This window comes from Epinephelus lanceolatus, chromosome 7 (genome assembly GCF_041903045.1).
Source record: "Epinephelus lanceolatus isolate andai-2023 chromosome 7, ASM4190304v1, whole genome shotgun sequence".
Classification (NCBI taxonomy): domain Eukaryota; kingdom Metazoa; phylum Chordata; class Actinopteri; order Perciformes; family Serranidae; genus Epinephelus; species Epinephelus lanceolatus.
This window is the reverse complement of record NC_135740.1, coordinates 8,741,278-8,765,553: the sequence shown is the minus strand read 5'-3', so window position 1 is coordinate 8,765,553 and position 24,276 is coordinate 8,741,278. Positions and strand designations below refer to the sequence as shown.

At 39.9% G+C, this 24,276-nt stretch overlaps 1 protein-coding gene and 2 non-coding genes across 3 annotated transcripts in view; 1 reads left to right on the top strand and 2 right to left on the bottom strand.

Annotated features, from left to right (window-relative positions):
* The window catches only part of LOC117261473 (alpha-1,3-mannosyl-glycoprotein 4-beta-N-acetylglucosaminyltransferase B), a 44,030-nt gene extending 26,777 nt beyond the window's left edge, over window positions 1-17,253 (bottom strand). Inside the window, exons 1-7 of the mRNA XM_033633882.2 lie at window positions 16,920-17,253; window positions 8,709-8,882; window positions 6,268-6,405; window positions 5,748-5,881; window positions 3,503-3,549; window positions 900-1,013; window positions 521-596 (exon numbers count right to left, since the gene is read on the bottom strand). Of these exons, the coding sequence (XP_033489773.1) occupies window positions 521-596; window positions 900-1,013; window positions 3,503-3,549; window positions 5,748-5,881; window positions 6,268-6,405; window positions 8,709-8,882; window positions 16,920-17,010 (774 nt within the window). The 5' untranslated portion in view covers window positions 17,011-17,253. The remainder of the gene's footprint in view (window positions 1-520; window positions 597-899; window positions 1,014-3,502; window positions 3,550-5,747; window positions 5,882-6,267; window positions 6,406-8,708; window positions 8,883-16,919) is intronic.
* Window positions 2,586-2,689, bottom strand: LOC117261522 (U6 spliceosomal RNA). Its single transcript, XR_004502055.1, has one exon. It is a non-coding gene; the product is annotated as a U6 spliceosomal RNA (small nuclear RNA).
* A 783-nt stretch (window positions 17,254-18,036) lies between the features above and the next one.
* Window positions 18,037-18,108, top strand: trnaa-ugc (transfer RNA alanine (anticodon UGC)). The gene has a single exon. It is a non-coding gene; the product is annotated as a tRNA-Ala (tRNA).
* The last annotated feature ends 6,168 nt before the right edge of the window (window positions 18,109-24,276 follow it).

Sequence of the window (24,276 nt, the reverse complement as noted above, 5' to 3'; positions counted from 1 at the left end):
CCATATAAGGAAATCCATCACAAGTAGACATCAACTTGTCTTAAAGGCAGGATAAACAGTTGGTAACAGTCTTTAAAACAGTCGGAAAGCTGCGGTTTTTGCTCACAGGGATTGCTTATACAAACATTTACAATTTACATTAATTATAACTTTAGCCCTGTTCAATAAGAATATCAGTCATTGTAATGCTATGTGTATATATATATATATATATATATATATATATATATATATAAGAGAGGAAATATGGAAAAACATGATAGGTTCCATTTAAGTCACAACAAAGGCACCTAGGAACTGCGTTTGGAGATAATGGATTATGGTAAAATACATCCAGTATGTTCATTTCCTATCAGAGTGTTTCTTTGTAGTGGATGACCACGGAGCACCTTTGAACATCGAGAAACCTTCATCTAAGCTGCTCTTTTTCAAGACTACCTGGCTGAGCCATCGAAAACAGAACTCTATATACCTGCATCATGGGAAACATATCTATGAATGCCTGACCTTTAAGCCCTACCTGAACATAATAGGTTCCTTTATCCTGAGCATAGAGCATGAGAAAGCTGAAGTCCAGATTCTGCTTTGTTCGCCATCTGAGAACAGAAAAAGTGTTCACACAAACACTTGAGTTCACTTCACACAGATGAGTGTCAATCAAATTCTAATTCACCTACTAGTATTCATCTATTTATAAAGAGTACACACCAATGTCTTCTCTCTTCTTTAGTGAAGCGGATGAGACTAAATGTAAATGATCCCATTGCAACAGCAACCAATACACAGATAAAACAAAAAAAAATTATGACATAAATGGGAATAAAGTTAAAAATATCAAAATGAACACAAGCAATAATTCTAGCATTCCAAACAAATAGTGACAGAGATGGTGAACGTACTTGACTCTTTCCTTGGAGTCTCCAAAGGTCTCTCTGAGACTGTTGAAGTCGGGGTAGTAAAACTGAGAAGGAGAGACAACCTCCAACAGGCCGGACTGCACCTCCTTAGGAAAACTACAATGAAACAGCAGCTGGTTAACAAACTGACTTCACCAGCAAAATACAAAGAGGGTACACAACAACTCAGCATTTCTATCACTTGGGAACAATGACCCCTGCTCAAAAAATGCAATTTCTCTAATGACACCATAAAAAGATATATCCTGCACTATTTTCCTGACAATTACAAATGTCATTGTGTTGTTGTTTTCAAAGATATATTTACAATAGATTTACATATAGTATAAATGTTTATGTTCACTTGTTCAGCTTTGTTGTCCATGTTTTTACCTGTATGTCTATTTCTGTGTATGTACACTGAGAGCAACAAAAAAACAAATTACTGCATAATGGTTGTATGCCTCCATGAACCAGTCAAGTTACAGTTTACATTTATTCATACATATATCCCCAAACATGGATGCTTCACACACACACACCTTCCCCACAGCAGCGGAGAAGATCTGTATAATCAGTACAGTGTCAAGATGGACACCCAAGATCAGTGTCACCAATTCAGTATCGGACCAAATGTCTCCCCTTATGTTCCTGAGTTATGATGTTGAACAATGGCCAGAAAAGTGTTTTTGCAGAACATGATGATGTCACAGTGAAGTTGACCTTTGACCTTTTGTATATAAAATGTCATCACTTATTTATCCTATCAGACATTTTGGGACATTTTGTCATAGTTATGGCCAAAGGCCAGAGTTATGGCCAAAAACATGTTTTGTGAGGTCATAGTGACTTTTGACCTTTAACCACCAAATTCTAATCAGTTCATTCTTGAGTCCAAGTGGAAGTTTGTACCACATTTGGGGAAACTCCCTCAAGGCCTTGAGGTGATGTGTTTACTAGAATGCGAAGGACGGGATCATAGTGACCTTGACCTTTGACCAAGAAATTCTAATCAGTCCATTCTTGACTCAAAGTGGATGTTTGTGCCAAATTTTAAGTAATTCCCTCTAGGTGTTCTTGAGATATCGCATTCACAAGAATGAGATGGATGCAAGGCCATAATGACCTTGACCTTTGACCACCAAAATCTGATTAGTTTATCGCTGAATCCAAGCGGACGTGTCTGCCAAATTTATTCTTGAGATATTGAGTTTATGAGATTGGGACAGATGGGCAACCTGCAAAAAAGATAACGCTTCCAGCCACGGCTATCACCAGCACAAGGGCATAAAAACTCCAAGTCCTCGTATGTGTACACACATACTTGGCCAGTAAAGCTGATACTATATTCCTTTAAAACAGCATCTTTAAAAATCATTTTCATTTCACTTTTTGTGATCACTACTCTAATTTTAACTCTTTTCTACAATGAAAAGACCCAACTGTTCACTGCATTTGTAATTCGTAAAAACATACATTATCTAGTTCACTGTCTAAATAAAATGTATCAACATGACAGAGCATAGAAAAGAGAACTTCCAACACAGTGTACTGAACTCCAGATGAGCCTGAACACTGTACTTTTAGCTGTCAGGTTATTCATTTAGTCAAGAAGGATAGTCCGCACACTTGATGCTCCCAGTTCACGTGCATTTATTTAGCACATCCCAAAAATACAGTGTGTGACGTAAAAATGTGGAAACGTTCCACGAATTTGCGTGTCATACTTTCGCTGAGGCCATGCTAATCTTCCCTGTATCAATTCCAATTTATTATATGTGCTGCCTGAGCAATGACACAATGACACAATGACACGCAAATTCGTGAATTTGTGACGCGTTTCCACATTTTTACGTCACACACAGTATTTTTGGGATGTGCTAAATAAATGCACGTGAACTGGGAGCATCAAGTGTGCGGACTATCCTTCTTGACTTTATGTATGTTTTTTGGTCCTGCACCTATTTAATTGGATGTGCGTGGCTGCTCTGTTTTTTGAGGTTATTCATTTAGGACATGAATGCAGCATCAGAAACAGGAACAAGAGCTCAACCAATCTTTTATTGCTAATGTTTAATTATGCACTAATCACATGATGCACAGCATGAGCCATACAAAGGAATAAGAATGTCAAACTTGTCAATATGTACAAAAGAAAAAATGTAGATGTGTATAAACAATTTCTAATATACCTGAGGGCAATCAAAGACTGTGTCAATAAAATGCACCAGTGATTCCGACGGTGACATTAAACAAAAGGACACTTTTGGGAATGTCTGAGTCCAAGGTCCAATCAGGAAATGCTGTGTGAAAATCAGTACTTGTTTTCCCATTATCCCCCTTCCTTGTTATTTTTGTCTAACTAGCTCTCATGCTCTGTGTACTGCACTGTGTGTAATATTTATTCACTATAAACAGCTGAAACATGTTGATGAGGTTTTCTGTTCACAATCCAAGATAAATTGTTATAGACTAAAGGTTTTCAGACACAAGAAGCTGGCTGTTGTCAGTAGCCAGAGCCAACTGAAAACATGAAACCAAGGTAAACAGCAACAGTGATATAATAGTGAAAGAGCCCCCATGGGAGGCAATCTAGCATCACTCACGTCTTGTTGATGGTCTTTGCTATGCTGTCCACATAGTCTGAGTCCGTCTGATGTAATATGGAGAGAAAAAGAAGAAAGTCAGTGATATAGGGGATTTCTGATGTGGTTAGTTAACACCAAACAGGAGGTCTTAAATGCCTTTGCAACAATGCACAGGGTACACCGGTCTTATCAGGTGAGACAGTTTCATTGTGCTCAACCTTTAGGGCCAGACCTCATATAACCTGTTTTCATTGATACGGGGTGATGTAGCCTGTTATTCACTTACAGCAGAGCAGGTAACTGTAGCCTCGAAACATAATCTTAAACACAAACACACTCGTGTAGCAAGAGTATTTAATTTGTGGTGTACTGCTGAAACTAGTTGGACAGGTGCTGAAAAGGCAGAAGTGTTTACTTTTCCCTTAGTAAGCATAACAGATTGAGTTTCTTTTGATTGCTTGAGGTGATTTTGGAAAATGTATGCTAAATTACATGATCAAACAATAGCTACATGTCTTTACTACCCTTAAAAAATTAGACTGACATGAGCTGTGTTCATTGTCAGCTCAGAAATGAGATACAGACCAAGTCACCTGACCTGTCCAACAGCTTTGTGTCAGTCTGTGCCGTGCACATGCGTGAGCTTGTGTGCTGTGAGTGTGTGACTGAGTATGTGAGGGAGAGAGGGAGCAAAGGTTATTTTGTGGAGCTAAAGAGGAAAAAGTGCTGACTCAAGGCTTCTTTCACTGATCATGATTTATGAGATGCAATTTACAGATAATGTTATGGGAAAGTTGTGTGGCGTTGTCTTTAATTATGAAGAGTTTATAACAGCAGTTATTGTAGTGTGCTCTTTGTAATACAACAGCAGTAAATCCTATGCCAAAGTGCAACTACTAAAATTATATTTTGGCAGATATTTATGGCACTAGGTTACATTTAAAGGGGTAGTTTGGATTTTTTGAGGTGGGGTTTTTTAAGGCACTTATCCGTAGTCAGTGTATCATATACAGTAGATGCCTGTCAGCCCTCCTCCCAGTTTTTAGAAGCAGGCTGGGTTCCTACACTCAAGCCAAGTAATGTCCTGCTGTGGAGGGCTCAACAACAAAATGCATTTTAACCACCTGATATAAAATCCCACCTTCAAAAATCAATACCAGTTTAAATGTAGGCTATATTCAGAATAATTCCACTGCTTTACATTGCTCTCTTCAGAGCCAGACTCCAGTGAGGAAAACAGTGATTTAACACTGTTGACCACAGGAGCTGCAGTTTACTGCTGCCTCAAACGGTTATTTTGTTTGTGCCATTGTGTGACTTTGCCGTTTAAAAGGCTAAGTTTAAATTCACCAAGGTCAAACAATAACACAAACTAACAAATTGATCTACAAGCAGCTTCCGTGTTCAGCAAGCCAAAATTAGTGTTTTTGTTAATGGAGTTTGGTGGCTTTGACAAGAGAGTAGATGGGAAACTGAAGCCGTTAACAATTTCCCTGTCTGAACATTCTGTCTGACGGAAAGGTAAAGCAGTAAAAAAAATTCTTAATAGCATACACCTTAACTGATTTTGATGTTTTTAGGTGGCTAAATCCCATTTTGCTGCCCTTGTCCACAGCAGTACATTGCTTAACTTTCATGCTGGCACTGCTGCCACTTCTCCAAACTGAGGGTGTGCTGACCAACATGTACTATATGATATACACTGACTATGGATAAGCACTGGATAATGAATAAGCCTGTTTCCTATTTCTCTTTAAGGAAATACTTTGATATTTTGGAAAATATGCTTATTTGACATTTTGCTTAGGATTAGATGAATAGATTGATATCACTCTCATGTCTTTACACTAAATATGAAACTAAAGCCAGCAGGGGGTTAGCTTAGCTTAACATAAAGACTGGAAGTAGGGTAAACAGCTAGCCTGGTTCTGTCCCAAGTCAAAAAATCGGCCTACCTGCACCTAAAGCCCTAAAGCTCACTGATTACCATGTTATATCCCGTTTGTTTAATCCATACAAAAACTGAATGGTTAAAAGCTAAGCTAACTGTCTGCTGGCTCTAGCTTCTAGTACAAACATGAAAGTGGTGTCAGTCTTCTCATGTAACTCTTTGCAAAAATGAGAACTGATTTCTCAAAATGTTCAACTAAGACAAAAGACTTATGAGTTAAAGGTGTGTGTGTGTGTGTGTGTGTGTGTGTGTGTGTGTGTGTGTGTGTGTGTGTCTGTGTGTGTCTGTGTGTCTGTGTTGAGGGGGTCTAACCTCAGCAACAAAGACAATTATAAGGAGATCTTGCTGCTGCAAAGACGTCAGGCTGTAGAGCAGAGAGCTGAGTGTGTTGACCAGGTAGCTCTGCTTCTCACGCTTCACTGTAGGAATGCCCAGCACCATGGACACTGGGAACACACACACACACACACACACACACATACACACACACACACACACACGGACACACAAGTACACACTATATATAGGAAATTAGATAGACAACACAGTCTTAAAGAAACAGTGCGATGATATGAGACTTTCTCCTCTTCATTTGACTGTCACTTTCACTCTGCCCCCGCACTTTACAATCACACTGAAAGAATCGTGTGGAGGAGGCAAAAATGTCACAACTGCTGTGTCCTTACAATGTCGCTGGCTATTTAGTCTTCAAGTGATGAAGGGTTTTGAAGGGAATTTGAAGTTAAAACACAAAGAACCATGAGAGTTTTATATGACAGAGAAGGTGTTTGTTTTTATGGGTGTGTTTATGTACTGTAAGAGTGCTTCGTACCTCCACGGCGTCCCTGCCCCAGGACCACATTTGGTAGCAGGCTGTCTGGATGTTGTCTGAGGTGGGGCATGTAAAGGTAGATGTTGGGCAGGAGGAATGTCTGCTGGCCTGATTTGGTGGTCTCCTGCCTTATTATTTCTGTCCATAAGAAGGAAGAAGAGAGGAAGTGTTCTGTCACTGCAAAAGTTTGAACTCAGTAAGCTAGCAGGACTGTTTTTTGTGAGGTACTAGGAACTATTAAATTTATTATGAAGCTCACTGGACACTTTAAAATGTGCAAATTTGCAGTTTCCCCATAGCTTAGAGGTTAAGACACCAACCATCAAGTGCAACATCCCCAGTTCAAGCCCAACCTTTAATGTTTCCCTCCCTAATCTCTCAACTATCTGTAATAAAGGCTTTCAAATACCCCAAAATGATCTGCAGTAACACAAAAGCACCAAATTGTTTCCATGCCTAAGGCAGGGTAAAATATAGTTTTAAGAACTTTGTAATTTTTTCCTTCAATAATGTTGATCAAACACTCCCATTAATAGGCTGGAAAATAGGTAGGGGTGTCAGGCACAGCTTTACATGTGATTCAGTCTAACCAATCAAATTGCAACTTTTTTTGGTTCAAAACTTCTCAAACACACTAAGAACAAACATATAGAGTGCATCAAGGCTCTGTCCTGGGTTCACTGCCTTCCACGCTTTGTATATTGCCACCTGAGATAATCATCTGCAAGTACAGTATGTTTTTTTGTTGCTAAGCAGATGACACTTACCTCCTTATGGCTGTTGATCCCAATGACCTCAACATCCTTTACTCACTTTAAAATTGCATCTCTGACATCACATCAATCTATGAATTACCCAACACTTCTTCAAACGAAATCAGAAAAAACAGAGATCCTCATTTTTGTTGCAAAAATCTGGGTCTGTATTAACAAGTTTCCTAGTACAATGAGTTGCTCCTGATGATGAAATTCTGAGAAAATTCTAAATATGACAGCTAAGACTAGATTCTGGTCAAAATTAGTTTTAAAATAAGTTTTTCACAAAGCATCTTAGACTCTTAAGAGAGCTCCTAAGGTGGAAAACTGTTAGGAGCAGGGAGGCTTTAAGGAGGCTTAGGGAACTCTTAAGCAAATCAGAAAATAATGCTGCAAACATGTCATCTCATTCACAAAGACTTCACCCCAGGTTGTCAATAGGTGGAACTAGACAAAAACAAGGACCAACGCAAGCTACATTGTAACACTATGCCCGCAGCATTTAGGCAGCCAATCGTAACTGATTCAGACAGAGCAAAAGAAATCCGTGACTGGTACATTTACAGCCGCAGATATGAGACAATACTCTGTAGTAGAAAATGTACACTTTACAAACATACTCAATGTATGAGAGCCCATTTCAACCAGATCGTAATTCCTACTTTGTATTTGTTTATAACCACAATACTACATTTTATATTTCATAACGAGCTGTTTTTGTTTTATATGCTGCTCAGGGGACACCCCAGAACATGGGTTGCTCAGGTATAGTTCCATCATTGTTCAAAGTCACCAGGAAAGATCATACTTTATGATGTTTCTTCATGATTTTAAATGACATAAATTCAAAAAATAAAACATTTTATAAATCAAGGAAATTTCGCTGGTGTCTCTACTTTTTTGCTGTGTTGAAAATGTACTGTGCTGTGACACCACTGTGTCCAACCAAACCATTCATTTTGTGAACGGTTACACCCCTACCTTTCACTAAAATGTCAAGGTATCTGTCACAGTCACAAAAAAAACCTCTTTTTAAATTAACACTTTTGGTTTCAGTTTCAAAATAAAACTCTGGTGACGTTTCTTTCAACAGAATCCCCTCATTTTTTAAGAAAAGTCTTTTTATTGTAAATTATTTGCAAGACTGTGTGTTGACAATATTGTGGCTTGTACAGCGCAATATATTAGCGGAGTACCAGCTCTCAATTGTGAAAGAAGAGTAGTAATAGCAGGAGACAGCTGTCTGCACGATCTCTGTGTGCATGCGAGCTGCAGCAGTTCAGTGAGGCAGTGGTCACGTGCTGCTCACACAGGCAGTGTAGCTGAGGGTTAGTATCATAAATTTTGTTTGCCTGAAAGTTTATTTTCTGCAACAATCCAAAATCCAATGTAAAAATGCCATTGGCTTTTTGTAGAAGGAAACAGGAGATGCAAACTTCCAGGTTGGTCTTCAAATAAAAGGTCCTCCCTGCACCAATTTACCTTTTTACGTCATAGTGTTACCTGGTAAAACCTGTTGATGTGAATGGTACTGCAGGGGGTTTGAGTAGGTGAACAATTAGTACCATAGTGTGTATATTAGAAATGTCTTTTTTAGGTTGATAATTTCCAGGGGGGGGTTGAACTGAACTGCCCCCTGCACATCACTGCCCACAACATGCTTGTTACTTTAGGTAAGAACCCCACCTGTGGAAATGTAGCTGGAATTGTTACTGGTGGGATAGGTGATGTTGGCAGCTTTGGATTTGTTCTTCAGCTGTTCCAGGATGCTGCTGAGATCCCTGCTGACCTGCCCTCCCAACTGCTCAGCCACCAACAGACGCTCGTAGAGGGTCTGCAGGTCTGGTGATATTTCTGAACCTGGAGACAGAGAAGTAAGTATTAATCACAGTTTTCAATGTGTCTCACCAGATGGCTCTCTGACTCGGCTCAGCATTAGTTGTAGTTTATCGTACACAATTAAGCTTTTATTAGTATTAGAAGAAGTATAGCTGTATTGATATAGTCTTACTGCAGCTGAAGCTCCGCCACTGGGCTTGTAAGTGAAATGAGATCTACATATTTAGAGGTCTTTAACTGTAGGTTTTGGTACAACTGCCTCAAATCGAAGCACATTAAATTCTTCAGGTAAGTCAATTTCTTTTTAAGTTGTAGACCCGTTTTGTGCTGGTAGAACATTATGCGTTTTCTTTTCAAATATTCTCACAAACTTGGACATTTTCAAATGACTTGTTTTATCTAACAATCCCAAACCCCAAAAGCAGCAAATCCTCACAAGCTGGATTCAGCAACTTTTGGCATCTTTGCTAGACAATTCAGTGTATGCATGTCAACTGGCACTTTAACTTCTTAAAGTGACATTTCAGCTGGTGTTAACATACAAACTGACACAAACTGTGGCACAGACACTTCAGTTGTCTCCAGTGCTTCAGCTGAAATGTCACTTAGTTCATCTCTTACTCCTCAAATGCAGTGCTTGCACATCAGCTGACATCTTTAACTCCTTTAGGTGCTTAATTTTCACCTTTAGGTGTTCACACTCAGCCTGTTTTCTCTGCCGCCTTGTTAAATACAGCCATTTTGACAATGATTATGACATCAGATGCCACTGTACAAATGCATCTTTCCCTGCAGTATGATACACACTGGGCATTGGCTATGTCTGACGCTGCCAGCCACAACTGAACCCTTTAAATACCATCTCTTTGTCAGTGGATGTCGGTGTCAGACACCAAAATGCTGAGACTCTCTTTGGGGCGGTATAACACGATCCGTGCAGCGGCTATTTCTGATGCTGCCTGCAACTACTGTTGGCAGAAGAGCAAGAAATTCTATATCAACCGAATGGGAGGGGAGCTGGATAGGTTAAACGCTGGACTGTCACTTAGGAGCCTGTTGTTCCTTACTCGGGTGAAACCAAAAATGAATGGAGTTATTTTAATAAAAAGTATTTGGTGAGTTGGAATGAGAACTCGTTGTATATGTCATGCAGTCGCCTGGCTGTTCACACCAGAAGTGCAAATAAGATGACATCCACCGATGGCAAGTTGTCAGTGTTTTTGCTTTATGTCACAACTGTTTTACGCAGGCTAAAAAGCAGAGCTTGAGACTAACGGCATCCTGCCAACCTGGGGACAACAGAAAATAGTATCTGGGTTGAACAGAGATCTTCCCCATGGCGCCTTTGGGATGAAAGGACGTAGTAAATTTACTATCAACACGCCAGGGGACACACCTCATTGTTTCCCTGATAATGCTACATCGTAAACAACAAATCTGTGTTGAGACCAGCAGGAAGAGAGCTAGTTAACGTTAGCTGATAGCAGTTGGTGGCTGGAACTAACAGCTGACGGAGGTTGCATTGAGTTACATTATGATGCGTTCAAGCTCTCTGTGGTAAAAATGACTGTTGGGCAAAAGTAAATGTTCTTATGACATGTTCAAATGTAATCTTTTACAATGTATTTTTGAAATTTATTTTTGAATAAATACAGCTGTTTGAAGGAGAAATGGGTTGCTATTTTCACAGCAATATCAAATAGATTCAATAAAGGGAACTATGATATGTACATATATATATATATATATACAGTACAGGCCAAAAGTTTGGACACACCTTCTCATTCAATGCGTTTTCTTTATTTTCATGACTATTTACATTGTAGATTCTCACTGAAGGCATCAAAACTACGAATGAACACATGTGGAGTTATGTACTTAACAAAAAAAGGTGAAATAACTGAAAACATGTTTTATATTCTAGTTTCTTCAAAACAGCCACCCTTTGCTCTGATTACTGCTTTGCACACTCTTGGCATTCTCTCCATGAGCTTCAAGAGGTAGTCACCTGAAATGGTTTTCCAACAGTCTTGAAGGAGTTCCCAGAGGTGTTTAGCACTTGTTGGCCCCTTTGCCTTCACTCTGCGGTCCAGCTCACCCCAAACCATCTGGATTGGGTTCAGGTCCGGTGACTGTGGAGGCCAGGTCATCTGCCGCAGCACTCCATCACTCTCCTTCTTGGTCAAATAGCCCTTACACAGCCTGGAGGTGTGTTTGGGGTCATTGTCCTGTTGAAAAATAAATGATCGTCCAACTAAACGCAAACCGGATGGGATGGCATGTCGCTGCAGGATGCTGTGGTAGCCATGCTGGTTCAGTGTGCCTTCAATTTTGAATAAATCCCCAACAGTGTCACCAGCAAAACACCCCCACACCATCACACCTCCTCCTCCATGCTTCACAGTGGGAACCAGGCATGTGGAATCCATCCGTTCACCTTTTCTGCATCTCACAAAGACACGGCGGTTAGAACCAAAGATCTCAAATTTGGACTCATCAGACCAAAGCACAGATTTCCACTGGTCTAATGTCCATTCCTTGTGTTTCTTGGCCCAAACAAATCTCTTCTGCTTGTTGCCTCTCCTTAGCAGTGGTTTCCTAGCAGCTATTTGACCATGAAGGCCTGATTCGCGCAGTCTCCTCTTAACAGTTGTTCTAGAGATGGGTCTGCTGCTAGAACTCTGTGTGGCATTCATCTGGTCTCTGATCTGAGCTGCTGTTAACTTGCGATTTCTGAGGCTGGTGACTTGGATGAACTTATCCTCAGAAGCAGAGGTGACTCTTGGTCTTCCTTTCCTGGGTCGGTCCTCATGTGTGCCAGTTTCGTTGTAGCGCTTCATGGTTTTTGCAACTCCACTTGGGGACACATTTAAAGTTTTTGCAATTTTCCGGACTGACTGACCTTCATTTCTTAAAGTAATGATGGCCACTCGTTTTTCTTTAGTTAGCTGATTGGTTCTTGCCATAATATGAATTTTAACAGTTGTCCAATAGGGCTGTCGGCTGTGTATTAACCTGACTTCTGCACAACACAACTGATGGTCCCAACCCCATTGATAAAGCAAGAAATTCCACTAATTAACCCTGATAAGGCACACCTGTGAAGTGGAAACCATTTCAGGTGACTACCTCTTGAAGCTCATGGAGAGAATGCCAAGAGTGTGCAAAGCAGTAATCAGAGCAAAGGGTGGCTATTTTGAAGAAACTAGAATATAAAACATGTTTTCAGTTATTTCACCTTTTTTTGTTAAGTACATAACTCCACATGTGTTCATTCATAGTTTTGATGCCTTCAGTGAGAATCTACAATGTAAATAGTCATGAAAATAAAGAAAACGCATTGAATGAGAAGGTGTGTCCAAACTTTTGGCCTGTACTGTATATAGTGGAAAGGCCTTTGAAGCAGTTATTTTTTTTTTTAAATGTTTTTCACATTAAAAGAGGGCTATATTAAAGTTTGTTTCATAATTGTGTATGATTGAATTGGCACTGATTTAAAGATAGTGTAATGAAGGACTGAATGAATTTAAACATAATTTTCCCTGGCACAAAGGGGGAACAAATAACAACAAAAACAAAATAAACAACAACAATGACAAAAAAGAAGAAGAAAAAAACCATCAGTGTCAGCTACTGGACAAATTGTTATTCTTAACATCAGTATTGGTTTCGCTCCAAACTTTTACAATCAGTGCATTGCTAGAAAGGATGCTAACTCGCACCCAATATACAAGTAATTCTAAACATGACTGAGTTTGATGAGTGACATGAGGAATTTTTGGAGTTTTTCAGATTACTGTCAATATATCACACAGGAGCGTTGTTTTTCTTATGGCCTCATTCAGCTTCTTGTATCACTGTAATGAATGAATACTTCTATTTTATTCTATATTTTAACATTTTTGTTGATAGGCTTTGAGTCTTTCCTGTGTGGAGAGACATGTTCTACCTACTGCTCATGTGTACGCAGGCTGTTAGCATTACATGTTTAGTATAGCTTATCATGACCCCTCCCTGAGTGCCATAAACCATTCAACGTGTCAGTTCGTTCGTTCACATTTACGTAATTTAAAAATGTCATTTGTTCTTGTCTTTGTGTAGTCACATGGTCTCTCTTTATCTCCTCCTTTCAGTTGATGCTGATGATAAAGTCACAAAGGTGGAGACGACAGTGGTAGAGGGAAAACAATAAGTGGGGGGGGGGGGGGCATTCTTGTAGTCCAAGAGTTTCATGCAAATGCAACTTGTGAGGTTACTTGTAAGATAAAAAGAAAAAAGGAAGCAACAGATCAAGCTTTGATGTTACCAGAGACTGACAATCTTTGGTCCTGACCCCATTCAAAACTCAAATTTACTGCTGAGAATATGTTTGGGGAAAACTTACAGACAGCCACAATTCTTTTTATCAGTATTGACATATAATTATTTATAATGATTATTCAGTGATTTTTGGGACAAAATATTTTTATTGCACTTTCATATTTAAATAAACTGAGTGCTGCATTTCACTTCCATGTTGTGCTACATTTCTGCTAGTGTGCAAATGTTTGCATCAAAATAAGACTGGGCCTTTTTCACAGTGCATCTCCTACAAGTAAAACAGAAATAAAATTGTACCAAAACGTTTTATGCCAAATTAAATCAGCAGAGCACTGTTTTTACCTCACGTTGTGCTACATTTCGGCTAATTAACAAATATGAAATGCAATTGCATTGGTCATGCCTGTTTGTCTTTGAGAGCTGAATGGATAATTATCCACTGCTTTTTAAAAAAAATTATTTTAGTTTTCCAATGATTACTGTACTGTCACATGCTGTACAGGGTCCTTGTTAGTGATTTTTGAGTTGATGCTTGATAAGGGTGGGGATTCAGTGGGGTAACGTTAGCAACATTGGCTTTCATGCATTCATCAATTTGGAGCTTGTGGTGTTTTTTCAGGTGGTTTAAATAGGTTGGTTGTTTTGCTTTGCAGCACAGACACAAGTCTCATGCACTGCATGATGTTTGTTTTGCCCGTTTGCAGTCACGATATGACGTGCGTGCATAGAGGCATGACAGCTCTTTAAAAGTGGAGGTTGTCTGTTAGTTTAAGAAGCACTTGTTTCGATATGCAGCTAATTCTTGGCGAAGCACGCACACATATCACAGCTGATCATGTTCATCCAATTGTAAGAAAGCCTAAATCATGACCGTGATGAATATTCAATTAACTGTGCAGCCTGAACAAACAGCTGTGCATATACAGTGCACTGTGCAAAACAAATCAATCCTCAGAACAATGCTTATTACTGTAGAGTTCACTGAATCAATGCAACATATGTCTGCAAGAAGCAGCAACTGCTGGGGCTGAAAACCGCAGCCAACATGAAGTGCTATAAACTGCAGTTCCTCTAATGGTCACTTGAGGCTGGCTCCAGAATCCCCACAGACCCCCATGTTAAAGTGCCAAAATTTAAAGCAGAAATTTACATGTTTACAGCCTGGTACAGAAAACGGGGGGGGGGGGGGGGGGGGGGGGTTTACATAACTCACCCATTTACATTTTATTAATGCTTAAAGTTATGCATAATTAAGGGCACGGCCGCTTTGAGTGACAGATGGGTACTTTCTGTTGACAAGTTGCTAGCATGGCAACAGCGTTGGTTAGGTAGTAGAGTATAGATTTAGCCATAGCTGTTGCTATTTCAGTGGGTTTCTGGTCCAAGAAAGTTAACTGGGGAGGCATTGCTGGCTTAGTGGACAGAACAGGGATGTTTTGATCACCTCAAGAGTCTTTTTCAGCATTTGATTGTACTAAAAGACCCTCAAAGAGGTCTGATGCTCAGTTTTTCTGGTAAGTACATTTTATTCAATGATTTTAAGCCTGTTTTTCATTGGTGAAAATTAGCATTAGTATTATTACAGTTAGCCCCAGCTGTAAATGCGATGTGTACACTAAACTAGCAGCTAGCGTTAGGGTTAGCTCCACTGTCTTGTCTAAATATGCTCACTTCTGGCTCCACAAAACCAATATGGCGATGACTGAAATGCCAAACTTGAGGTTTGGTAACAGAAATCCACAAAGCAGTGGGTGATGTCATGGTGGCTTTGCCCATTATTTTATGCAGTCCATGGTCTGCAAGCATTTCTCCTCATTTTGTCCACTTAGTAGCCTATATTTTAACAACATTACCCTCATGAGCTATTCCCACGGCATTGCTAATTACTAGACCACCAAGACTATATAAAAAGTTTGGTATTGATGGGACGGATAAAAAAAAAATAAATTAAACTTCTTTCCAATATGATCACTATAAAACTGTTACAGTGTACAGGGTGTTTTGTTCCAGTAGTGTAAAGTGCACAAGTATTACTGTAACTCACTGTAATTTTTAGATGGAATAGAGTACCCTGGGAATGATTCCTCAAACTGAGAAATGAGTTAGCATTTTAACACTTAGTTCCCTTTAGTTCCCTTGTCTCAAAATCAATGTGTTTTTGTTAGGTGCCTGAAATAAAGTCTGTGGTCAACACAAGCTTAAGATTTTTTTCAAGTTTTCTTGTACAACGTAAAATATGTCAGTAAATATCCCACTCGTAAATTTTGAAGCCTTTGCGTGTCTTTAAAAAGGCGGTTGCTAACAGGTTCCTAAATGAGACTACAGAGCATCATTACGCCACACATGGCTTTACGGCCTCATTGTAGTTGGCTTTTTACTTTTGGCATTTGCATTTACACTTTAAAAAATCCTAAAAGTGGTGTTCAATTATTAAGATTATCTTGCTGAAAAAAACCCAAAAAAGTATCAGCAACTTTTGTTTGCCACAAAGCTTATTTTCTGCATTAATCCAAAATCCAATTGATAAATCCCATTGGCTTTTGTCGAAGGAACAACGGCAACATTAAAATCCGTGTCAGCCTACAAATAAATGTCATTCCTGCTATACTCTATGACACATATAAGGATCGGTGACCTGACTAAGATTGTGAAAACTGAGTTCAAGCAATAATTTAACACTAATCATATATCATATTGTTTCTGTTACTGATTAAAACTCTTTTGTTGTAACTAACAGCTGATGAGCATTGTGATAAAAGAATAGATAATGTTTAAAATTTTGGTCATTGGAATATTCAATACACCTTAAATGTTGCCTTCTTATGGTCTTAAGCTTCATTACAATAAACAGTAAGTGGTGGACCATCATACCTACGTCACTGGTGTCATCTATTAAAAACTTCACCAGTACAAATATCTTCTAATACATCAAAGTTTTAAAAAGCTTATTGACAGCTTTGATGTGGGCACAATCACCCAGCCTTAGCCGTGTGACTGATTCACCAGTCAGGAGGGCCCTGACAGGAGGGGGGGCCTTGAAAAACCTGGAGTGAAAAGGTTGGTTTTACTTACAGTTTTATTCCTAACTAATTGGTGCCATAACTAACTTAAAACTGGCTGAAAAACATTGGTTGTACTGAGCATTGTATAAAAAAATAGTGGAATTGGAAAAATTTGGTGCTATGCCCCCAGGTTAGAGCCACTAGTAAAAATAGTACCCCTTAGGATATCAGTCTGTTCATACAGACTGAAAGCTGAAGGGGGACCAAAGGAAACTTTTAAATCCATCAGGGTTAGTAATGTGGGGTGTGGGGTCAGTATACTGACCTGACCCCAGTGTCCACAGGTTGGCAGTAAAAGGTTACATCATTAATTGTAATTCTATTTAGTCCACAGACTGTATAGAAAATCCCACAACCCAACAAATAGTCCCACAACCTCTTGAATGACAGTTTCAGTCAGTGTCAGGCAGATACTGTTGTCCGAACAACGTCCGGTGTTGACCTGGCCACATCATGTGCATATGTTTTAGGCTACACATCATATATTTTTGGAATATCTCCCACAGTCGCGTGAAGTGGCAAATAATAGTTTCTGTGTGTGTAAGTTTTCAAACAGAGACACTGTGGACTGGTGACTTAACAGTAGTCACTTAACAGTAAACTGAAGTGTTGCTCCAGACCAAGAAGTTACTGTTGGTGATTAGTAGGCTAACGACAGGTTACACTGCCAGCTTACCTCCATCACTGGGAATCGATTTAATCCAAGTAAGCGAAGCAATACACGCGAAAGCCAGCAGACATCCAAATCTTAAGGAGTAAAACCTCATTTCATTTGCCAGTGACAGTCCGTCCGTCTTTGGCTGCCGACGTGCCGCCAGACACCACTTCCCAGGGGCCAGCAGGTGGATGTGAGCGGCTCAGGTAAAGCGCAGGTACTGTTACGCTTTATGCTAATACGCTGTGACTCTATCCCCTACGTTAAAAACACACAACGTAAAGGCATGTCTGTCTCTAACCTCTTCCACCTATGTGGACCGCAGGTGTGAACTGTCTCATGAGGACAGCTCATTTCACTATGTTATGTGGAAGTGCCGGTGGAACAAACTGCCAGGTGCACGACTAATGACAGGACAACAGCGACATCTGCTGGTGGAGAGAGAGAAGCATCACTGTGGACACAGAAACTAAACTCATAAAATAAAATAATAAAAATCAGTTTCAAATGCTCATTGAATTTTAGAGACGATTTAGTTTTACTTTTGAAAACATGTAAAATATTAAACGAATGTTATAAATATAATAATTTTAAACTTTAAACTTTTTAAAAAAGATTGTGCTAAAAACGAGACACCGCAGCGTTGCTGCAGTAACAGCATAATTTACAATTAATGTAACGTCATCGTTATACTATTATTGTTGATTTAAAGAGAGAATATTTCATAGTTTATCATCTCAGTGTGATAAGACACCCCTGACGTTATGTTCACCAAATTACGTAGTCTACACGTAAAATTTTAATGACGAACTAACGTTAAACGTTTTGTTCTGGTGTTGGGTGATACATTTGTAGTCGATTTATAGCCTAACGTTATATTTCTCGCACATCATATAAAGTCCATGTGGGCTGTAACGTAAGTTATTTTGTCAAGTGTGTTTTTCAAGTTAGCCTGTGGAAGTTATTTTAGATGAAAGTTACATTATAGAAAATAGACTGGTTTCCTGCCCCACGATAGGGGACACCTCTCAATAGTATAATATCTGTGGTTTGTTTGTATAAACACAATAAAAATACAAACATATCGGTCCCATATAGCATGTATAAATACTCTAGTAGTCTCTATATAACTCAATAAGGGGATGTAGCTCAGTGGTAGAGCGCATGCTTTGCATGTATGAGGCCCCGGGTTCAATCCCCGGCATCTCCACATTTTGATAGCAATAGATATTTTCCATGTGGGTTATCTTTACCTGAGACGATTCGAATTTTCCGGTAAACAACTGCACCATGTGTACGCTAGCTGCATTAGCATGTCAGCCAAGAGAGACAGAGACGGCTGCTTTGTCAGGAGTACACGGTTTGAAATTATGTAGCTAGTTGGTGTCAAAGCCAACTTCTATCTCGTTAACTTCAGAGGAGTGCACGAGGCTCACAAGAGGGTCCGACACCAATATCTGCTCTCTAGTCTTAAAATGCGTGCACGCGACGCGAGCTCTCTCGCATACTTAATACACCCTCTCCTTCAGTCTGTATTTCTGCAGATCTTACCTGAGGGAATACGATTTATAGCATTGTAGAAAGATAGATTTATTGGACAGTCATAAAATACACATAAAACTACTTCACCTGACGACAGCTGTCATATTAACCCACAACTGTCTACAGTATGACTGAATCACACAATAAAACCCACAGGCTTATTTCCATTGCACTAAAAAAGTAGGCACACAGCTCAGTGACGAGGAAAACGGTATGTAGCGGTTGTGTAAGGAAATTATGATGGGCCCCAGTACATACTATTCTGAAGGGCCCTAGTGCAGCATACATGCACACGTGCATGTATTGTCTTGACACAAATAGAGACTTGACATTGGACAACATCAGCATACATTATACCCAGCAATAATCATTGCATATCTGTCTATCTATCATTTTGTTTTTTTGATAGTTTATTTATAGATTTCATAGCTTATGTAGAAAAGCATATCCTTTTGTTTTAGATAGCTACTGGTTATTTAAAAAAGAAAGAAAAAAGAAAACCATGAGGCAGATGGGCTAGCCTTTTTGAGGGCATCTATACCAAATGGCAGCATTTTTAAATTAGGAACATTCTTTATTTTATCATTCCTCTTTGAGCACAGATATGTCTTCAATCTGGATCACTTGCAAGGGCCTGCCCTCTCTACGGGCCCTCTACCCCACTGGCCCTTGTGCAATTGCACTGCCTGCACTGTCTATATTTACACCCCTGGTGTGTAGCCTATTTGCTTGTCGATGCTCTCATACTGAATATTTCCACATATGCAAATGCATCAGGAGGGTAGAGGAATACTTCGACAGATGTGTGCTTTTCTCAACAACAGATGGATATATGTGGATAAATGTAACAAAACATTTACTGTGAGACCAAAGTGACTCAAAGACACCCCTCATCATGAGCAATAATGTCATTTGAGTTTTGAAAAATAATGGAGGTGCAATGGTTGAGTTACTGTATTCAATTTTGGCACAACTTTGCATTTAAAGGACCAGTTTACCCAAATTACAAACAAAACAAAACAAACAAACAAACAAAAAATATATTTTCTTACATACTGTAGTAGTAGATATGCAGATAGTTTTGGCATTTGTCTAGGTTTTTAGATATTCCTCTATGAAGGAATCAGCTACTTGAGTTACTTTCCTGCACTATGTGGTATGTAAATGCTTGACAGTATCTCCACTACAGACAGGATCTGTGTGTTCAGCCAATGTGTTGTCCCAGACAGGTGGACATAAGTGAATATGTGGGCCATCACTGTCAACGGTTAGTCTGTTCTGCCTCCATCTTACTATATAATGATAAAAAGGCCGTCTTTCTGTGGATGTATGTCTCTTCCACGTTTTTCTCCTCACTGACTTGGTCAATCCATGTGAAATTTGGCACAGTGGTAGAGGGTCATGGGAGGATGTGAATGAAGCAATATTACATCAATTGGCCAAAGGGGGGCGCTATAGCAACCGATTGAAATTGCAAACTTTGAATGGGCATATCTCATGCCCCGTATGTCGTAGAGACATGAAACTTTGCACAAAGATGCCTCTCCTCATGAGGAACAAATTTGCCCCAGGAACCCATAACTTCTGGTTATATAGATTTTCCGCCATTCCACCAAGGCAATGAATATTGCGGAGGGCGTGGCTCATCACATAAAGGTGTATAACATCTCAAGGGTTTCACCGATCACCACGCAACTTTGTAGGCATATGACCACACATAATCTGAGGGGACCCCTCCATTACTGACCCCATCAAACAAAATGGGGGCGCTAGCGAGCTAATTTCTTATCTAGGCCTAGTGGGGCATATCGAATTTTACTAAACTTGGTAGATATGTAAAGCAGGAGAGAGAGAGCAAGGAAGACATGCAGCAAAGAATGAAGGCCGGATTCCAACCCACACCGCTGCAACAAGGGCTAGCCGCACCTTTCCCATGTGAACTACCAATGCGCCCCACTTTTAACTCAATACAACATATAAACACTTTAACTATCTGCGTTTCAACATGCTACCTCAACTGCTCATGTACAGTTTTAGCCCACTAACTATCCCACTATTGGCAATGGTACTACTGTACTTTCAATAAAGCAATCGTACTATCAAATTCACAAAAACTCTGTCTGAATACATTGCTCTTCTTAATGGGTTCAGTTGACTATTTAATCTGCAATTTTCTATGACCTGTATCCCAAACACACACCATGTGAAACTGTACGTGGGCAACTGTGCACTCAATGGGTATGGACTAGTCATTATTATTATACAGTCTAACTGGAGGTAAGTAAGAAAATATGTTTCCTTTGTAGTTGTGGTGGGGTGAAATATCCTTTTAATCCCTTTTTCATGAAAATATATGACAAAAACATTGAAGTATTTTTTACAATCACTTTATTGTGGGTTTCTCTTTAATAAGTCATTAATTTGATCATGAGGTCTATAATTAAATTTCATTTTAACTCATTCTCAACTGATAACTGAGTAATTGTATAAGTGAGACCACAGATGCACATCATCACTGTCCTCTCTGCTCTGACATGCACATTCGCACTCACAGTTAAACACTGCTCTCTTTGTGGAGCTGCAGCCTCAATGCCTTCTCTCCTCCACCCAAAAGCTCCTCTGGCAGTTTACCACCAAACTCATCACCAGCCACCACAGGTCAACTCTGTCAGACCGACGTCAGGGTAAGTCATTGTTACTAACATTTTTATACAGGGTACTAGCCTTTTAGCCCCAGGCTAATGATTCCACGGATACTTCATCATCAGATGTCTACAAACTTAGAGACACTTCCACCCAAAAATAGGATACTAGTGGAATGACTGACTACTTTTCTATGTTACGTGAATTTTAGGCAAACTTAAAAAATATTGAAACAAAGTGTTATGGCTGCTCCAATCTCAAAATATCCTGAGTTGGTATTTGCCTTCAAAACCCATGATAAGTCAAACTGTCATGCAGATGTGTAGAGGGATCCCATGGGTGCAGGGCTTCAGAGGTGTTAACAGGGACACCACCGAAGTCCAAAAAGAGCATTTTTGTTGCCATGGATAACAGCAAGATGAACCCCACACAGTCCCGGACACACAGCTCCATTCATATATTTACCAAAGTCCCCACCCCAGCCACCCACCCAGCATCCAACACCCATTACCACCAAGTAACCTTTGACCTGTCCCAGCAGCTGCGTTCATGAGGAAGTAGCCTGTTGTCCCGGTAACAGAGGAAACACTTAATCTCCATTTCCCCCAGAAACTTAGATTTCTTTGACTATTTTTTAGATTATACATCAGTTTATCTGCATATGGTTATACCACATTATGACAATGACACAAAAACTATACATATTTTATTTTGTGTCCTTCATTGATACTAATCTTTATGATTGATTATGATTTTTTTGGACAATATTATCTGTGTGAAATATAACATAACACTGGCAGTACCTTTTTCAGCCTGGAGTAGCATCTTCAGGTATTTCTTTCAGGCCCTATAAGGCACCCTGTGGAGAAAGAATATTACATTTATGTACACATGCTTGCACTCTTCTCCCCTGTCTTTGCTAGAGTATTACTACGATTCATGGCATGTAATCGCCACCTGTAGATCAGTGGAATAGTGTGAAATCATTGGCAAGAATCCGTATCATGCCATCCGTGCACAAGACAAACACTTATTTGAAAAACTGCTCCATAGTGCTACTGGTGGTCAAAAATGCCACAGGATACCTTTAAGCTCATTGCTGTGAGTGCAGGATAATAACTAAGATGAGCACATCAATCATTTTTGTCAACTCTTCTTTTATCTGGACTATGGCGGCAGGACAGTACCCCCCCCCCCCAATCCCCCATGAAAATTACACACTTAAATACGGTTGAGCGGCTTGCTCCATTTAGCATTTAGCTGGCAACATTATTATTATTATCCATCTATTATCAGTAAGTGTTTATCCTGTTCAGGGTCGCAGGGAGGCCGGCTCCCAGCTGACACTGGGCAAAAGGCGGGTTACACCCAGGACAGGCTGCCAGACTATCACAGGGTAACACACAGAGGCAGATTCATGCACACATTCAGATTCAGCAATTAACCTAACCTGCATGGACTGTGGGAGGATGCTGGAAAACCTGAACCCCCCCCCCACTCTAACACATGCAAACTCCACACAGAAGGACCCCAGCTGGCCAGTGGATTCAAACCCTCTTGCAGTGACGCAAAAGTGCCAATGACCGTGCTTCCCATAATATTATTATTATTATCATCATCATCATCATATTAATATTATGGTCAATATTTTTAAAAGCAACACCTTTGCTATTGCCTCAGAATGTTGTTTTGGCTAACATAAAAACAACCCATTGCATATGTAATGTCAGGCTGTTCGTACTTTTACCTACAAAAAGTAATGCACTATAACTCATATAACCCACATAATCGTGAGCCAGGAGGCTGTGATCACATGACCTATGCACTGCAGACTTCCTCACAAAACAGGAGCAAAGGAGGAGGTCAGATGACATAGTATAGAGCGACAAAGTCCACAAAGATGTTATGGCACTGCTGTAACTTGTGTTTTTTCTAGTGTTTCCTTGTGTTTACCTTTCACTTTGTTCCTGTCTATCTTCCGCCCCCCGTTTAGATTTATCTGTGTGCTGATGTGGTCGTGGTCCCCCTCCCTGGTTCCCAGCTCTACCCACCATACTCACCTGCCTCATCAGCTCATCAACTTGCAGTATTTCTTCTACAGCTCTTGTTCATGCAAGTAGATCATCCCTCTCCTACCATCCAGTTTCACCTGCACACCACACCAGCTTCCTCTCAGCCTCTTCCACTCCATCCCACGAACCCCGGACCCCGGATCATGACCATTCTAATTTCCTGGGATAACAAACCTTTTCATCATCCCCATCCTGTGGCCTGTGCTTGGGTTTTCCTTGAGTTCGTAGCAAAAGAGAGGTGGCTGGGGTGGTTGAAGTGTTAAACAAATACAGGACTTTGACCCAAGACACTGGGATTCATGTTCCATGTGACATTAAAAGATAATATTGAGTTATCTTAACACACATAGGTATGTCATGTCACATTGTCACATTATGTTAAGTGCATATCATGACAATGTCCAACCACAATTCTTTTCCTAAACCTAACCTAACAGTAAGACGTGCTAATTCGTAAGATATGATTTAAACTCTTGCATAAGGATACATTGGTACTGTACACATCCAGCAGACATGGAGCAACATCAGCATTTATTTGGATGTTTTTGTCCAACACTCTGTCTTTACCTCTGGTTTGCTCTCAGGAGTTAAATAGCTTCAGTCTTTATAGCTTGCTACCTGCTATTTTCCTTAACTAATCATTAACTTTGCCTGCTTGCTGTCTGTTGCTGGACAGGTAATGTGCAGCAGCTTTCTTTTTGTTTTTTTTCTCAGGCTAATGAAAATGTATGGAAAACCCTTGGGGTGTGATCATGTGTTTTTCCTTGGCATCACCACAACACCCCATTAAAAACACAGATACACCACCCACCTGCTCCCGTATCGAATCACAAGCCAGTGGAAGCCACATTGCAAACAAACCCACTGATCACAGTGATTCTACTGAAATGATTCATAAATGCATGTGTGTGTGTTTGGGCTCTGAAGGTAAAACAAGCAACTTTACCAGTTGGGGATGTCAAGTTCAGTTGCTTTTGATAGCACAACACCTGTTGATAGGTAATTAACCAGTTAATTCTTAAGAAAAAAAAAGAAGCAAAATGTCGTGAAGCACAGGAGGCTTCTCCTTTTAGTCCGGCACTTCATTAAAACATTGAGCTGCATCACATTTTAACGTGCTA